Here is an 18,359-nt window from a genome sequence, read left to right as displayed (position 1 = left end):
CTTATCCTTAGGGTGAAGCAAACCTTTGTGTCAACCTACAATTTGAATATTCAAGAAAAGTTCTGACAATTTAAGGTCTTATCACAAATGGTAATCATTATAGATGAAATTCTACTTTCAGTCATTGGGCTAAATTAAAAGGTGACTTGAAAGGCCAATACTAATACATAATGTTACAGCTATTAATAATAGCTATTGGTTGGCCAACCTGCTGGATGGGATGGAGTGATCCTTCAGAATCCTCCTCCCCGCATTTCCTCTGCCTCTCTGGCTACAGGATGCTCCCACCCACCCACCAGTTCATTCATGCCTTAATCTTGAAAGAAGCTAACACAACAAGAATACGTCACATTTTTTAATAAATTCACAGCACAATCACACATCATAAAGAGATCTATCTAGGTGACACATTCCTGCCTGAGTTAAATCACGTAAGAACTTCATTTTTGGACAGTTGCTTACAATCTCGCCTTTTATGAAGAAATGGAAACTGTAACATGTATTCCTTTTGCTCTGGTGGCTTCAATGTAGTATCCAAGTAGCACCATCTGGTAGCTCTGGTCTTCTCCTTTAGCAGCCTCCTCCTCTTCCTCCCCCCACCTCCTCTTCCCTCTCCTCCTCCTCCCCCTTTCTTCTCCCTCTTCTCTCCCTCTCTTCCTCCTCCTCCTCCTTTTTTTAAATACTTTTTTCCAGTTACTGTGGTTGTCTCCAAAACTTCTTAATGGAGGCTGCATAAACCCAAATGTACCTGTGTGGATGCATATGGCTGAGAAGGGACCTCAGCAACAGTGGTAACTGTTTTTGCTTCACCTTATTTTATGGCTTCCCATCAGTCTGTGGGGCACATCCACCTGAGAGTGCTGGCAAAGCACTGAGTAATGAACTGTGAAATTGCTGAGTGAAAACCGTTGGCAGTGGTGAGCATGGTGGTGGCAGGGGCTCAGATGGGGACAGCTTGTCTTTCAAGATGCCTCAGAAGAGTGTTGCCCACCCCCAGGATGTCCAGTAAGGATGTTAACATGAGGCTTCAGATGCTAATGATCACGGGGAACTGTTTCCGTGTGAACATGTGTTTGCATATAAGCAACACAACCCACAAGAAATCCTGTGTCTGCATGGTTCTGTTTGCTTTCCGACATGTTTTTCTGCAGTCCCCACCACTACATGGCACCACGCTGCTGCAAAGCTCACTTTATTCTGGCTAAAAAGAGGATCAAGTGTTTTCTAAGACAAAGGGTTTAATATTGAATGGAAAAGCATCCTTTCATCCTGTCTTCTCCCCACTCTTCATGACTGAATTCAGTTTTAATGATGGCAGAAGGCATATACAATTTCAAGAAAAGACTCATACTTCAGCACGCACACATACATGTATGAAAGCTGAGTTCTATTGTACTTATATGCCCAAGATACATTCTGAAGAGGAAAAAAGACCACCATAAACTGTAATCAAGTTTGCCTCTCCTTTCTTCTTCTTCCCCAATTATCCATAATTCCTAGGAACATCTAATGACAGCTTACCTCTGCATGCACGGCAATTATATTCACCAATGCTTCTTTCAAATAGTTTCTGACACCTGAAATCAAGACGGGGGAGGGAAAGCATTCAGTGAAAACACAAGCCAGCCCTCTCCCCTGCTGGAGTTAGCTTGCTACTGCCTGAGCCTCTGAGGAGAAACTCAAAATCACACCACTGCTATTTCCTTTTGAGAACCAAATGGTGAATGGACTGTTTCCTTAGAGGTTAAAAAACAAAAAAGGGTTAAAGGAGGAATTTTCTTTCACTCTCTTTCACTTCTATCATTGTTTGCCTCAATAAGCCATTAGGCTAAGAAATTAAAACGTTCTTCTATTTTATGTGTGTGCATGCACATATACACATTATATATACATATATATATATACACACACACACACACAAAATGTGGAGGACAAGGGGAGGATGTTAAAATTTGTAAAACACATGCTAATATCAACCACAGCATCTTAAAAGTGAACTTATTATACAGAATGGCAGTTTTGATTTTAAGGAGTCACTTTAATTCTTTTTCTTATTCATGTATATGTGTGTATGGCTGCATGAGTTTCCATGTATCATGTGTGTGCAGGTGCCTGCAGAGGCCAAAGGGCATTTTATCCCCTGGGACTAGAGTTACAGGCAATTGTGAGCTGCCTGGTGTGGGTATTGGGAACCAAATCAAGACCCTCTGCAGGAGCAGTAAGCACTCTAAACCACTGTGCCATCTCTCCAGCCCCAGGAATCACTTTAGAAAGGGAAAAACTTAGGACCTGGGAGATGGCTCAGTGGGAAAGAGCACTTGCTGCACAACCATGAGGCCCTGAGTTTGAATCCCAAGCACCCATGTAAAATGCCGGGCAAGGTTATGCTTGCCTGTAACCTCAATGCTTGTGAGGGGTGGAGACAGGAGGCTTGCTGGGTTTGCTGGCTGCCAGCCTAGCTCCACGTTCAGTGACAGACCCTGTTTCATGAGAATAAGACAAAGAGTGACAGAGCAGGATACCTGATGGTGTGTGCATGCCTCCCTCCATGTGCTCACATACTACAGAGAGGGGAAGGAGGGAGAGAGGGGAAGGAGGGAGGGACATAGAGAGAGAAGAAAACCTGTCACAAAAATCACACTAGATCTGATTCTATAAAGCAAGTTAAAGATTGGCCAATATACAGATTTCAGACTGTGGGTCCAGGACAGATGAACACAGCTTTGCCCAACAGCAGCACCCACAGATTACGGTGCAGAGACTGAGGTCACACTATTCTGAATCAACCACCTCTGAGCCGTGACTACTGGCGAGAAGGCCTTTCGCCTCAGCCTTACCACATGTCAAGTCAGTGCAGCGTTTGCACCTCTCTTGCCAGAATGCAGTGAGGGCTGACGGAGACGATGTGCACCACAAGTCCTAGACACTGTGCTCCTCAAGCTTCAACACCACTGTGCAAGAAAATACGTAAAGGAACAGTGCTGTTTTGTTATAACTCTGAAACAATTACTTTCTTTTGGGGTGGATAGTTTAGACTGTCATCTAGAATTAACTGCACACACTGCAAACATTCATGCTATAAAACAGGGAAAATCTGCACTGTGCAGTCATGGGCATGAACATTAAAGGATGAAAGTTAGCCAGGTGTGGTGGTGTGCACTTTGATCTCAGCACTCAGAGGGCAGAGGCAGTTGGATTTCTGTGAGACTGGGGCTAGACTGGTCTACAGAATGCCATCCACACTTCTGATTATGTAGGGATGTTGAGACACAGACCATGAACTATAATCCAGTATTTTGGTTGTTCTTGCATTTTTGAGACAGGGGCTCATGTAGCCTAGGTGGGCCTTGAACTGTGTAGCCAAGGGTGACCTTGAACTACTGAGCCTTCTGATTCCACCTCTCAAGTGCTGAGATTACAGGCGTGTGACACCATATTTGGTTTGTAATCAAGTTTAAAAATTACATGAGCAGACTAAATATACAACTGCTTCTAATTCTGTGATATATTGTGGTATATAAATAAGCACACTACCTTTCTTTCAGTGAATCACTTTAATAAATATTTCTCTGGGCTATTAAGATTCAGGTGTTAGGAGCTGTATTTTGCTGATGGGTTAACTGAAAAGCTGCATGAGAAAGTAATTAAATGATTAATTAAAATTGGTTCTTCCTACGAAAAAGGATAATTGCAAGGGATGAGGTCTTCCCTAGGAAGTAACAGAAGAACAGGAGGATCCTACTACAAATGAAAGTGAAATAAACGAACTTGGAGACCAGAGCAGCTTACTTCCTGTTGGAGGAAAGCCGCTACTGAGGTTCCCCTGCTGCAGGCGGGCACGCTGGGCCCTGGTCTCTCTGAACAGTTCCCCCACGTTGCAGTGTCAAAACAGGGCACATGGATACATACCACTCAAAAGTCTGATTCCTGCCATGGGTCTAGGGCAGTCTGTGGGAGACTAGCTCACGTATGTTCACATAGCTATACACCTAACATATACAACCGCTAAAACCATAAGCACAAATGTAAGGAACTAAGAGTAAAAATCCAACAGCCTCTGTCTTGGGTGGAAATCGTGTCAGTCGCTGTAAGGGCAGATGTTCGTCAATGATGGCTGAAAATAAGAGGACAGTTTTAACTTTCTTAAAACTTTTCAATTTGAAGTAAGAATGGGGGTAAAGTGCTGACTGAAAAGCCCAAAATTAAACTTAGACTCAAGCAAGACTGTCTCATGCTTAGTGACTGTATACAATGAATTCAACTCCCACTCTGACCCTGATAGGAAAAACATTTCCTGGCAAGAACCAGTACACTAAGCATTACTAATAAAATGCCCTTTAGAAGAAATACCTCTGAATTAGTCAATGCAGTTCTAAAGATGTAGTTGCAAATATCGAGAAGAAAAGCAAGGATAAGAAAAAAGAAGAAAAGCAGGGAATACTTTCAACCAAAAGAGCATTTCTAACAGACAACCTGACAACCAAGCTTCTCACGTTAGGCTGACTGCAGGTTTGCACGGATCACACAGGCAACACAGCCTTAATTTTGGAGGAAAAAAAAATTAATAAAAAGAATAGAAACGCTTTTCTTCATAAAACAACAAACTGTTTCAAGGGATAAGTGGCAATGGTGGGAAGAGAAGAAGGGACAGATGTCCCTGGACAGACAAAAAGGACACTCCTGCTTGAACAAGGTGCTAGGCCAGTGAGGGTCAAAAGGCCTGATGTTGATCATCTCTGAAAGGGTAACCAGCCTGAGGAGAATCTTGCTAAAGCACCACTCTAACTTCCCAAACCAAAGCACATGGTGGAGCTATAACTCGCCATTTACAAAGTTAAGCTGGTCATGATGGCACACGCCTGTAATCCCAGAACCCAGAAAGCTGAGGTAGGATTCTGAGTTCCTGGCCAGTCTGTACTATGCAGTGAGATGCCTCAAAAATCCCAGCACCCACACAGCATTCAAAAGTATACATAGCTCCAGCTCCAGGGGATCCAATGCCTTCATGCCTCCAAAGACACCAGGCACACATGTGTGCATATACATACCCAAAAAAAAAAAAAAAAAAAAAAAAAAAAGTTAAAAATAAATAAATAAATCACGCGTTGCCTCTTTCCAATAAGCAACCTGCTGCATTAAACATGGACATAAGTGTCTTTTCTGCCTATTGGACTGGCATCATTCAAAGAAAGGGTTATAAATCTTCATTCATTCATGTAACATTAATTTACTGGGATTCTGCCATGTGGTGATGTCATTAGGCATGTACCGGAGGCATTTGGTCCTTCAAGGAGAACATGTAGACAGCCCCAGTAAGAAGACCACAGAATCATTAAAACTTGGATCATAATTTACTGTTGTTCACATATGTGTGTACATCACATGGAGAAAATACATGCAAGATGGTTATATGAAACGATTCTGTGGGCAAAGAAAACACTGAACTCCAGTTTAAAACAACCTGTAAAATGTTTACTTGCTGACATGAAGTTCTTAGTACAAGGTAGGGGTGGAGAAAGTCAAGGGTGAGCAAACAGGTAGCACCTGTGTTTGCAAATGGTCAGATCTCTGTAGGTTCCCAATGATGAACTGGGAATTCTCCACTCCAAACACTGCCAGGAGCAACTTAACTGACCATGCCACGTGGAGCCCTCTGATCACACTGCATGGACCTCTGCTTTCTCTGCTGGCCTGTCCACACATACTGAGTCTTTCAAATGACATCTTAAAACACTAAACTCTGATAAGCCTTTTGGTGATTTACTTATTTATTCCTTGTGTGGATGTGTATTTGCGTGCTCATGCCATGGCACATGTATGGAGTCAGTTCCCTCCTTGCACCATCTGGGCACCAGGGACTGAACTCAGGTCACCAGGCTGGTGGCAAGCTCCTTCACTTGTTGAACTATTTGGCCAGTGTGCCTTTTGGTTTTAACTGTTCAGTTTTCTACTTTAAAATGCTTAACATCTGACAGCAAGAGATGTGAATTCTTCTCCAAACCTGCACTTGACGATGCCAGGCAGTACCAGTGGTCACCCCACACTCACTCTGCCTGATACTTCATGTGGTGGCAAGCAGGTGGCAATGTGCTTTTTGCTGACCGGGCAAAGGAAAAGTGCAGCTGTGCCTCTACCCCTAGGCTCCACAGCCACAGATTCAACCTAGAGCCAATGGAGAGCGTTAGAAACACTGGAACATGCACACACTATTTTCTTGGCATTATGCTCTAAAGAAAAGGGAATTAACAACTATCTGTGTTAGGTCTCATACAGAAGCTAGAAGTGATTTAAAGCCTAAGGGAAGATATGAAGCATTTTCTGCCCTTTCACAGAATGGAATGAGCGTCTGGAACACTGGTGCCTGCACTGTGGGGGCTACAGCAGAAGAATGGAGATCTAATTCCTAAGGCCTCAGGCAGCCTAGAGGTGGGAAGCAGAATGGAGTGATGGATGGATTTCAAAGACCCTGGGGGCAGAGCAGAACTTGAACTTGACTTCCAGTGAGGAAGCTTTTTCCACAGGCTGGGGACTATGGCAGAGGAACCACACTGCAGCTCACTCCAGTGGGAAATGTTATTTCTGTCCTCATCATAGTTTATTCTAATTTTAACATTAACACTGTTGGTTGCTAATTACTTTTTATGTCCATTGAGGTGACAAAGCCTATACACTAAATATATGACCTCGGACAACTCAACGTGCCTCTCATGACATCCAGCTTTGAAATGCAGAGATTAGAATACGTCTTCTTGCTAACAAATGTTGGAAAAACACTGCTGATTCCCTGATTCTTCAACAGCGTTCCTTTATCCTGTGTGAGTACCATCAGTGTGGTATATGAAAGTGAGTGGAGCAGATGCGGCCTGCAGCCCTGGGGGAGATGAGGCTTCAGTGGAACAGGTGCTCTGCTAAGTCTCGAGCAGCACACACATGCCCAGTACTGTATCTTTAGATAAAGACTAAAAGGGAGGAGGGCTATGGATGTACTGACTATGCCATTCTCTTTCTGAAACTCCTGTGTACACTATAACCCCTTGTGACTGTCACCCAGTTGTAGAAGAGGTTCTTTTGAGCAGTACAGGAATTAACTGCTGAAAACTTGCTTTTAACACAGTAGCAACAAGGGCTCCACATGGCACCTGATGTACTCTGACAAAACTCCTATCCTGCTGGTTTCACAGCAAAGGAGGTGAGCTTTAGTGGAAGTCATCTGTCATACTTTGCTTTGGCAAGAATGGCAGAACATCACACATTAGTCATGGCCAGAAGAGACTTTGATCGTATGGTGACATCTGAGCCATGACCTGAATGAACAGGACCAGTGGACACATGCAGAATTAGACAGTAACCTCAAATGAGCATGCAACCTACTAACCTGTTACTTTGGGGAAAGTGTCTGAGCTGCTCTATAAAACAAAGATACTATCAATAAATGCAATGATATTTTTAAGAGGCTAAGAATGCCTGTGCTAGGTAGGAAGGGGGCAGTCAGCAAGGAGGTGCTGGATTGGCTCTGGCCACTGAGCCTACCCTGAGCTTCCAGGTGATGCACATGGATCCCACCACCTCTAGGGCTGCTGGGTCCCCTAGTCTCACCGAAGCAGGTTCCTGGTTGTGTGAGAAATAATCACCTATCTCATCTCATCTATAAAATCCATAGGTATATAAATCATGATACTTCTTTATTGGTATACCCCCAGAACCTGTCACAGTGGCTAGCACACAGTAGATGCTCAGGGCTTGTCATAGTGGCTAGCACACAGTAGATGCTCAGGACCTGTCACAGTGGCTAACACACAGTAGATGCTCAGGGCCTGTCATAGCGGCTAGCACACAGTAGATGCTCAGGACCTGTCACAGTGGCTAACACACAGTAGATGCTCAGGGCCTGTCATAGCGGCTAGCACACAGTAGATGCTCAGGACCTGTCACAGTGGCTAACACACAGTAGATGCTCAGGGCCTGTCATAGCGGCTAGCACACAGTAGATGCTCAGGACCTGTCACAGTGGCTAACACACAGTAGATGCTCAGGGCCTGTCATAGCGGCTAGCACACAGTAGATGCTCAGGACCTGTCACAGTGGCTAACACACAGTAGATGCTCAGGGCCTGTCATAGCGGCTAGCACACAGTAGATGCTCAGGACCTGTCACAGTGGCTAACACACAGTAGATGCTCAGGGCCTGTCATAGCGGCTAGCACACAGTAGATGCTCAGGACCTGTCACAGTGGCTAACACACAGTAGATGCTCAGGGCCTGTCATAGCGGCTAGCACACAGTAGATGCTCAGGACCTGTCACAGTGGCTAACACACAGTAGATGCTCAGGGCCTGTCATAGCGGCTAGCACACAGTAGATGCTCAGGACCTGTCACAGTGGCTAACACACAGTAGATGCTCAGGGCCTGTCATAGCGGCTAGCACACAGTAGATGCTCAGGACCTGTCACAGTGGCTAACACACAGTAGATGCTCAGGGCCTGTCATAGCGGCTAGCACACAGTAGATGCTCAGGACCTGTCACAGTGGCTAACACACAGTAGATGCTCAGGGCCTGTCATAGCGGCTAGCACACAGTAGATGCTCAGGACCTGTCACAGTGGCTAACACACAGTAGATGCTCAGGGCCTGTCATAGCGGCTAGCACACAGTAGATGCTCAGGACCTGTCACAGTGGCTAACACACAGTAGATGCTCAGGGCCTGTCATAGCGGCTAGCACACAGTAGATGCTCAGGACCTGTCACAGTGGCTAACACACAGTAGATGCTCAGGGCCTGTCATAGCGGCTAGCACACAGTAGATGCTCAGGACCTGTCACAGTGGCTAACACACAGTAGATGCTCAGGGCCTGTCATAGCGGCTAGCACACAGTAGATGCTCAGGACCTGTCACAGTGGCTAACACACAGTAGATGCTCAGGGCCTGTCATAGCGGCTAGCACACAGTAGATGCTCAGGACCTGTCATAGTGGCTAGCACACAGTAGATGCTCAGGGCCTGTCATAGTGGCTAGCACACAGTAGATGCTCGGAAAATATTCACGAAGAAAGGAGTAAAAGAAGGTAAAATGGTGCCTGACTTTACTATCAGATTCTTAGGACTGAACCATCTGAATAAACAGATAAGTGAATGATGAATGAATCAATACTTTAGAAGGAAACTTAACCACGTGTAAGATTTACAATGTCCATGGTCAGGCAGCCTCAGTTATTAGCAAGCCAATCACTAAAAACAAAAGTGCCTCTGTGGTGTGAGGAGGTGTTCTCTGGCAAGCAGCTCTTATTTCTCATAGAACACAGGAAAAAAAGGACAGTATTTTTGAGAGTAGGCTTCAGGATCCTTTTAAAGAACACAGTTCGAATGAGGAAGTAGGGCAGAATGAAACGTGGCCAAGGCTCAACCCACTGGCTTTCCAAACATGTCACTCTCCTCACTGTGCTCTTATGGTAACAGTTTATCCCAAACAACAGGTACTGCTTACAGGGTGCTCATGACGTTCGAGACACTAAGGCAGATGCGCAGGCCTGTGAGAACACAGTGAGCACACAGTGTATGTTAGAAAGCCTGAGTTTTAGTCTGTACTCCAACAGTAGTGGGCCATGAAGTGCTAAGGGTACAGTACAGGCACAGTGAGGGAAGGAACCATCTGTGTGGACGGTATGCACAGAAAAAAAAATGGCAAACTGACTTGCTTCTTGGAGTTGCAGAAAACTGCCTCATTATTATGATGTAATAAGTATTGTTTTTAAAAGTTATGCTTAGATAAACCCCCACAACTTTCCATGTTATTTAAGTGAGGGAATGAGAAACAGCTTCTGAGCATTCATAGTATCTATCTTCTCTACTCTGAATATGAAATTAGAATGTGTCATAATATTTGACCAACAAAGTGTCCCCACCCACACAGTATAAACCCAGACTATCACTTAGCAATTAATCTAGAAGCCAAGTGTGGAAACTCCCCATGGAGCAACGAAGCTCACCTCTCCTCTGGGCAAGGTCTTGTTGGCTGAGCTTGCATGGTGGGCTTCCTGTTAGTTAGCCAGTCTGACCTCACATCTTCCATAAAAAAGAGATCATTTGCACACATCAAATTGGAATGTAAGTTTCTTGGTCAGTCAGACTTATTTATCAGTTCCTTTTTTTACTTAAGTAGAGAGGTCACCTGATTTTGGAATAGGCATACTATTATTAAAAACATGCATATAGAGCTTGGTATTCCATGCCAGGCACCATTCTGCGTGCTAAGGAAAAGACAGAGACTCCCCCACAGGCCTTAGAGTTGAGTGAGGTCACACCCAGGTTTAATACAATAAATGGCATGACTGTCTTATGTATGAGACAGAACGGCCTGAAACTGTCCTTAAACAAGAGTGCATGACATAAAATTAATCAGGCAAGCAGTAAACCTGGACTGGCAGGTAGAGGGCTTCTGGGAAGGAGAATGGTCTCACCTGTGACAAATGGATCCCATTACTTATGGGAAAGACATTGATGGTCTTCTTGTGTCCGTTTCATGAGACTATTTCCCAGTAATGACTAGTGTATAGCTAGTGTATTATATAATAGCATGGTTCTAAAAGAGAGCTGCTTCAGGTTTTCTTCAAAGCACAGAAAAATGCTCTACCAATTACAAAGTGTCATACATACAGATTCCATTCTTTTCATTAATAATAGGAACAAACTGCTAGGCCGACTGCTGACAGAAAGAGCCACATGAAGGAACAGATTACTGAACCTTTTGGACCAATCAGGTCTTTTTCCTTAGTTGTTAATTTTGAAATTAAAACAAGTATCTTTTAAAAAGACTTAAAGAGATGTACTATTGCTCTGGAGTGTATTACTGAATATGTTAAAGCTACAGTGAAATGCTTCTTCTAATCATGTAGTTATTAAAAATTAAAAAATGATTAAAAAATAATAATTCTTCAAAGCAAAAAAAAAAGACATAAAAATCCAGAAGTATGATAAACTTATAATAAACATATCAGTAAAAGTTCAACCAACGTTTTCTTCCCCACTTTCCCCAGGAATAATGATGTGACAATTTGGTGTATATTCTTTCAGACATTTTCCTAGGAATATAATTTTTTCTAAAAAACATATGAAGTTATCTTAATTCTCTTCTTAAAACTTGATTATTTCATTCCATATCACATTCTTTTTAAAAAGTAAAAACAATTTGTTCTTCAGAGAAAAGTTGGGTCTTCAGCAACACTGAGCGAGAACAGACACCCACACACTCCTGCTCCCTCAAAATACATATAGCAACACACGTGCGCCCCATGTGAGCACAGAGACCCACACACTCCTGCTCCCCTACATGAATACAGATACCCACACACATGTGCCCCATGTGAGCACAGCCACCCACACACTCATGTACTGACACACTCCTGTACTGACACACTCCTCACGGGAGCACAGCCTTCCCACTACCCCCGTCTTTCATCACAGGTGCACACTTGATACACTGATGTATGCAGTGACATATCCTCATCACCCAAAATTCACAGTCAACATCAGGGTCATTCTTGGAGGATGCAGTTGGTTTAGCCAGACTCATGATGCTGTGCATCATTATAATGTGATGTGTATGGATAATCAGCCACTGCCTGAAAACCGCCCTGTGCTGTCTGCTCATCCATCACCCCCTCTCCACTAATCCTCACAACCACTGAACTTCCCTCTCCAGAGCTGTGCTTTTTCCAGAGTGTCACAGATTTGGGATCATATAGTATATAGCCTTCACAGACCAGGAGGCCCTGAACGTGCAGTAACCTCCTGCCTCAGCCTCCTGAGGACTGGGATTGCTGGTATGGTATGTGCCACCATGCCTGGCTCATGTATTCTAATAGAGTAACTGATGTAAGATATTTTCCTGGACATGGAACTGCTGAGTCCAAAGGTTTTTCTATCTTGATAGATTCTTCCAACCTATCATTCAAAAGGTCTCAGGAAACTCTCTTCCTTATTCTTGCCTTTTAAACTTGGATCCTCTGGTGTGATAATGTGTCTCAACTCAATGATAGTTCATTGAAAACTCTTAACTAGCTACTTGACAAAACTTTTCATTAAAACAATAAAATAAAATTTGAGCTAAATTTAAAGGTCAAAGGAAACATGCCCAAAGTTACAAAAGCCTTAAACTCAATCTGACTGTATGAAATATTTGAAGGGGTTGGGGAGGAAGAGCCTTGTGCAATTACAGAAAGCAGGCTGCACCTCGGGAACTTGTACCAAGAAGGCAAACCTTTCCATGAAGCACTTCCTGGCAGGACTGCACGGGGACTTCTCTAAACACAGACTCACTTCAAGGTACTTGGCCTAATGTTGTTTTGAAACCCGACGCTCCTCGGTAACACTTCAAGAAATCAAACTGGAAACTCTGGAGACTCTGCCTACTTCATATACCACATTTCCTGTTTTTAACCCCTGTGCCCTAAATCAGTTAACACTCCTAGTCTATAGACAAAAATAGATCTAAAAATACTATAAATACCCCACAATGTACTTTTTAAAATGGTCAAAGTGAAACAATCATGAAAGAACCTTGAGGTATTTTTTTTTTTCAGGTAAATTATCTATTCAATTATACTCTGAAGACAAATGCACCACCTGTTTTCTTTTAAAGGTAACCAGAAACTGTATCAATATTAGCATAATATAAAGAGTCTGGGCCTCATGTAACAAGATTAGCTTTCGTTGGAAAAGAGAAAGCTTCTGTTAGAAGTGTAGGGCCTTCCTGTGTCTTAGCGTATCCATCCCCAAACTGCCATCTAACAGTTTTAAAAATGTGCCTTAGATGCAAGGCAAGGTGCCTTTCCTGTTAGTGTATGAATAACTTCAGCCTCTACACTGTTCTGTTTTCTATTCCAGGGTTTTTTCCTTCTTAAAAATATTTTATTTATTATTTTTATTTTAGTAAATGAATGTTCTGCCTGCATGTGAATGCACCTGTGCTGTGCAATGCCAAGGGAGGGTGGAAGGTTTGGATTCTCCTGAAACTAGAGTTACTGACAGTTGTTAATCACCATGAGGATGATGGGAATTGAACCCAGGTGCTCCAAAAGTGCAGTCAGTATTCTTACTACTGAGCCATCTCTCCAGTCTGATTTTTTTTTTCTTGAATCACTATGTTGTCCTACTGATCAATATGGTCAGTCTGAATAAGAAAACTCCACCCTTTAGGAGGCAGAAAATATTACCAGCAATGAAAATGATAATGGAATTATTTCATGGCTTGTTTTCATATTGTTACCTGTCAAATTCATAAGACCTTACCATTAATCGACATCACAAAGTTTTCAAGACTTAAATACAGGCAAGGGAAACAGCCCCACCCTCTTATCAGAACTTAAAATCTGATGTGCAAATGGGACCAGGAATCATGCTAATGTAACATTTCAGGACTCCATAGAATTATCACAGAACGTTGGTTCTATCCTTCATAAACTTAATATACTGAATTTCAGATTTAAGAGGAAAATGTTAATTAATGTAACATAAATTGACAAATTAACTCATTTGTTTCAATTTAGCTTTAGCCAAAACCCTTTTTGTTTCCATTAGAAGGCACCTTCAATTGGAAAAGTGAAAGTAACAAGAAAATAAGATTCATTCTACACATGCAAATGAATGCCCTTGATCTATACTGAGGATGATTACCTCTGATGTAACAGCGCATAAGCACTAACTTCAGTTTTCAAAATCTCAAGGGGTCCAACAAAATGTTTTAAATGATGCTTGTACTAGAAACAGAGCTGGGAAGCTCTGCGACAGAAAGGAGAGAACTTTGGAGATGCAGGTGGAGCAGAAGTGCTGAGGGTCTCGTGACTTGGGCGAGAAGAGAGGCAGCCCTATAACTGCAACATGACTGTGCGGCAGAGGGAACTAGGTGGGATGCACCCAGCTCCAGGTGCATCCGAGAGAGAAAAGCGAATCACTGTATGTTTCAGTCATTAACCCTAAGGAGAGAGCCTGAAATTAAAAATAATTTTCAGTCATGAGAAAATGGAATGTCAATAGCTAACTGAGTTTATAGTCTCATTTCCAAGGTAGGAAATTGAGGTAGAAGTGTGTATCTTTGGAGGCCTAAAGTTTGCACATGCCACATATCTGTTCAGTATTAAAACCACAGAGTACTGGGTTTGCACCGTGCTCAAAGCAGTGACAGAAGGAAGAGGCCAGGCAGAAAGGGCGGGACGGTGGCATGTGGGTGTGTGCCCCCAGCTCCTGCAGGCTGTCTCTTGTCTGAGTCTGTATTTGCAGAGCTGTGCTGTCAGCTCTTGGAGTTGGTTTTGAGGACTGCCAACCACAAGGCATACAGCCTGAGGGCAGCAAGAGATTTTTCAAGATAGAGGAGGAGCAGCTCCTCATGTGATTCATAGGATTTTGTTTCTCTGACTCCTTATAAATAAATTTTCCTGTCAGTGTATGAATTCAAAATGGCCTACTATTTTATTAACAACCGAGCTTTCATTTCAATATCTGAGCTCCCATCACGCTGTGAAGGCATCCGGAGTTCCCGCAGCAGCTCTATGCAGTCTTAATACCAAAAGAAGGCAGTTCCTTCACTCTTCCTGGTAGCTTTATCACTCCTAAAGGGCACTTCCTGGTGGCGCCCCAAGGCGATTAAGGCATGGAACCTGCCACCAAGAGGCTAAGTCTAACAAAATGGTTTTTAAATTCATTTGATTATGCAAATCAAGGGTAGATAAATTTGAAACCTCCTCTACACATACATATTTACACATAAGGCTATAACATGACCTAAATATATGACCGCTATTTATAAAAACCCATGTCATGTGATATGCCTAGATATGGTCACAGGGGGTCTCATCACTGTGGCTACTCAGGTCTAGATTCATAGAGGTTCCACTGCGCATACACTTCCATGGTTATAGCGCAGGAAGATGGTGCGAGAACTGTGAGCTGGCTAGTTACCAAGGCCTTGGGTAGCTCTGAGCACAGCAGGCAGGGCAGTGGAGTCCTTTCTCAGGAAGACAAGGGGGAGTTTGGTCAGCAGGAGCACAACAGACTAATCTGTAGTGGAGTTTGTACTCAATAGTGGGCAAAGTGTTCAATATTTAATATTTAAACAATTTGAAGGTCCGATTCCAAGTCCACCTTATGTTGCTACATGCATTTAATGACTTTAACAAGTGAGAAACTGTTTCACAAAGAAACAGATTATTTGGAAGGGGCACACAGGGCCACCTTGACTTCTCACTGTATCACTGTCCCTGGCTGTCAGGGTCTTCTAAATGTAAAGATGGAGGTTTTCCTTCTGTCTTAAAAGTAAGTATAATTTCTACATAACAAAATATGCAATTCCTATGCATCAACTTGAATTTTCACATTTACACAGCCATATACGTACGCCATACACATTTGCACATGTGCTGGCAAGAAAAAGACAGAAAGTATTTCCAGCTGACTAAAGCAGTCCTTTCCTATACATAAGGAAACCACTTTTCTCACATTTGTCTGCACATGCACACTGATCTGTAGTGTGTATGGTCACTTACGCACGATCTGCAGGGCGCGGCTACACATACACGTGCTGATCTGTAGCACACAGTCACCACACACACACATGCTGATGTGTAGTAGTATGTAGTCACTTCACACACATGCTGATCTATACTGTTTCCTTGCACACTCATGCTGATCTGTAGTGCACAGTTGCTGAAAACATGCCTGATCTGTAGCACACAGTCTCTAATGCTAATCTACAGCGTGTGGCCAGTTCTCTAGTGGGGCAGTGGAGCTACAGCCTACCTTAAGCATACCCTGTTTCACGAGTGTACATTCAGGGCTGCTCCATTGGGGGCCCTTATATCTACAAGTAACACTAGCTCTAAAATAAAACAGGATTTGCCAGACCATTTTTATTGTGTGTGGGGGGGCACATCTATTTTCCCCAGAATGTAAAAATATAAGCCACAACAATAGCCAACAGAGTAACAAAAGTCTAAGAACATACATCAATTTTTCTTTTCTTTAATACTACCCAACCACAGAGTACAAGAATATTACATTTTTCATAACCATCATATTTAAAGTTCGTGAAGATAGTTTTTATAATTTCATAAAACTGATTATTAAAGTTCTTTAATATACAAATTTGCTATAAAAGTGAAATGCATTCTATATAAAACTCTTAAAAGTCCTTGTCACAATAACCACAGGTTGTCACAGCATTTACAACCAGAAATGACAGCAATTTCAAAAAAGAAGAATAGGTTTTCAAATATATTATATTTATGGATTTACTGTGGTTGTCAGTCAAACATTTTGATTATCAGTATGTGGTATTATCAGAAAATTGAAGTCAATTGATCAAAAAAAGAACCCACATCCTGAGTGTCCTGTACGATAAAGGTTTTATTAACATTCTCTTTAACTTGCTCTAATAGACACATACTGCTTCATTTTGTTCCAAATACTTAAAACATAGCTATACACATGGAGTTTTGCTTTTTTTTTTAATTTCAAATGTCTATTTTTTGAATGCTTACACAATGCAGAGTTTAGGCACATTTGAAAAAACGTTTTATGTATTTATTTGTGAGTTTGTGTGTGTGTGTGTGTGCAGTGGGAGACTACAGTCAATCTGTGGAAACTGGTTCTCACCTTTAACCTATCACGTGGGTCTGGGGAACTGAACTCTCATCTTCCTGATGAGCCATCTCACTGGCCCCAAAGAGACATTAATTAGCTTGCTGATAAACAGAATTTTTGGAGAGTGGCTGGGAAGCCAAGAGAGGAAGATTCCAGATTTATCAACCACAGGTAGCCCCAAGGCTTAGATATTTCAGCTGTGAAAGGAGGTATACAAGGTCTCCCCATCTACCTCAGGCCTCTAACTTTCCCTTTTATTGTGGACTCAGTAAAAGTCAAGACCTTGTTTTAAAAGGCGCAGAGGTTCCCACCTTGATGTTCAGAATGAATAGCAACTGTAATGGCTAATAACGCTGCCGTCCTGGCTTTTGCTGCTTAAGAACACTAGATGTGATTACTTCATTAGTGAATTTTATCCACTGACAGAGTCACAGATAGTGAGTGGTAGCAATTCCAACCTCTAAGCAGAGGACTGCTCTGTGGTTTAGCATTTTTAACAAATACCATCAACTGCTCAATTCTACTATGAAGAGTAAGTCAACAGACCTCTCTACACGAGCACAGGCTGCATGCCAACATGCAGCTGCACAGGGACGTCCTGGACATGAGGGGGGTTATATAGGCAGGTTAGAGAGGGACGCAGGAGCCAGGAAGGGGAGGAGAGTCCTTGCAGGTGTTTAGAAAGGGAAGTGATAGAGCCAATGACCAAATCTTATATAAAAACTTAGAGAATGTGGCTGGGCATGGTGATGCATGCCTTTAATCCCAGCACTCAGGAGGCAGAGGCAGAGGCAGGCGGATCTCTGGGAGTTCGAGGCCAGCCTCGTCTCCATAGGAATCCAGGCCAGCTGGGGGAAGGGGGGCTACAGGGAGACCCTGTCTCAAAAAGACCAAAAAAAATAAAAAAAAAATTAGAGAATGTGAAGGGCACAGAGGCCCCGTTCTGATCATTCTTAAAACTTGGTTTTCAGGTCTAGCCACACAAAAGCATCTATTGGCACTGCTTTTGATCATGCCAGAAACAAATCTATAACTCTGCTGTGGTGCAAAGGAGGGAACACCTGAACATCAGTCTTTCCGCTCTACATCAGAATTATTTCATTTGCTCAAAGTTAGTACCTAGGAACTGTCATTTACTTCCATTTTATATACCTTTAAAACACAAAATCAAAGAAATTTAAAAACAATTAAAACCAGGAAGGCAGGGTAGGGAATGAGGGTGCTAGAACTGACTGCATGTCTGCACATCTTCCAGGACTTTCCATGGGCTTTTATCTTCCCCAGCATCCTCTGTTGTTCTGTCCTCTCTCCTGCCCTTCTTAAATTCACAGACAGTAGGGGCTGGGGAGGCAGCTCAGATGGCAAAGTGCCTGGTACCTCAGCACTGAGGCTCCTTAGAGCCTACGTAAACAGCTGGAAGTGGCCGTCCACTCCTCTAACCCCAGCACCAGGGGAGCCAAGACAGTCCAGTGAGCTGCGCCAAAGCAATGAGCTTCAGTTTTGGTGACAGACCCCATCTTAAAAAGAAAGTCGGAGAGCAACCAAGGAAAGATACCTGACAACTTTAGGTTGCCACGCTTGTGTTTGTGTGCAAAGACAAGTGTACACATCCACACTAACAAGTACACACACACACAGACACACACACACACGCACACGCGCACGCACGCACGCACACGCGCACACACGCACACGCACACGCGCACACACACAGACACACACACGCACA

General features: G+C 43.0%; 1 protein-coding gene across 2 annotated transcripts in view; it reads right to left on the bottom strand.

The window, feature by feature from the left end:
• Exoc2 (exocyst complex component 2) overlaps positions 1 to 18,359 on the bottom strand; it is a 190,617-nt gene that overhangs the window by 10,884 nt on the left and 161,374 nt on the right. For both annotated transcript variants that reach the window (XM_017799040.2, XM_008836674.3), the window contains exon 24: positions 1,522 to 1,577. In XM_017799040.2, the coding sequence (XP_017654529.1) occupies positions 1,522 to 1,577 (56 nt within the window). The remainder of the gene's footprint in view (positions 1 to 1,521; positions 1,578 to 18,359) is intronic.

Source organism: Nannospalax galili, unplaced genomic scaffold, assembly GCF_000622305.1.
Source record: "Nannospalax galili isolate Female #2095 unplaced genomic scaffold, S.galili_v1.0 scaffold737, whole genome shotgun sequence".
Lineage (NCBI taxonomy): Eukaryota > Metazoa > Chordata > Mammalia > Rodentia > Spalacidae > Nannospalax > Nannospalax galili.
Note: the sequence above shows the minus strand (reverse complement) of the source record. Positions and strands in the feature narration are given on the sequence as shown.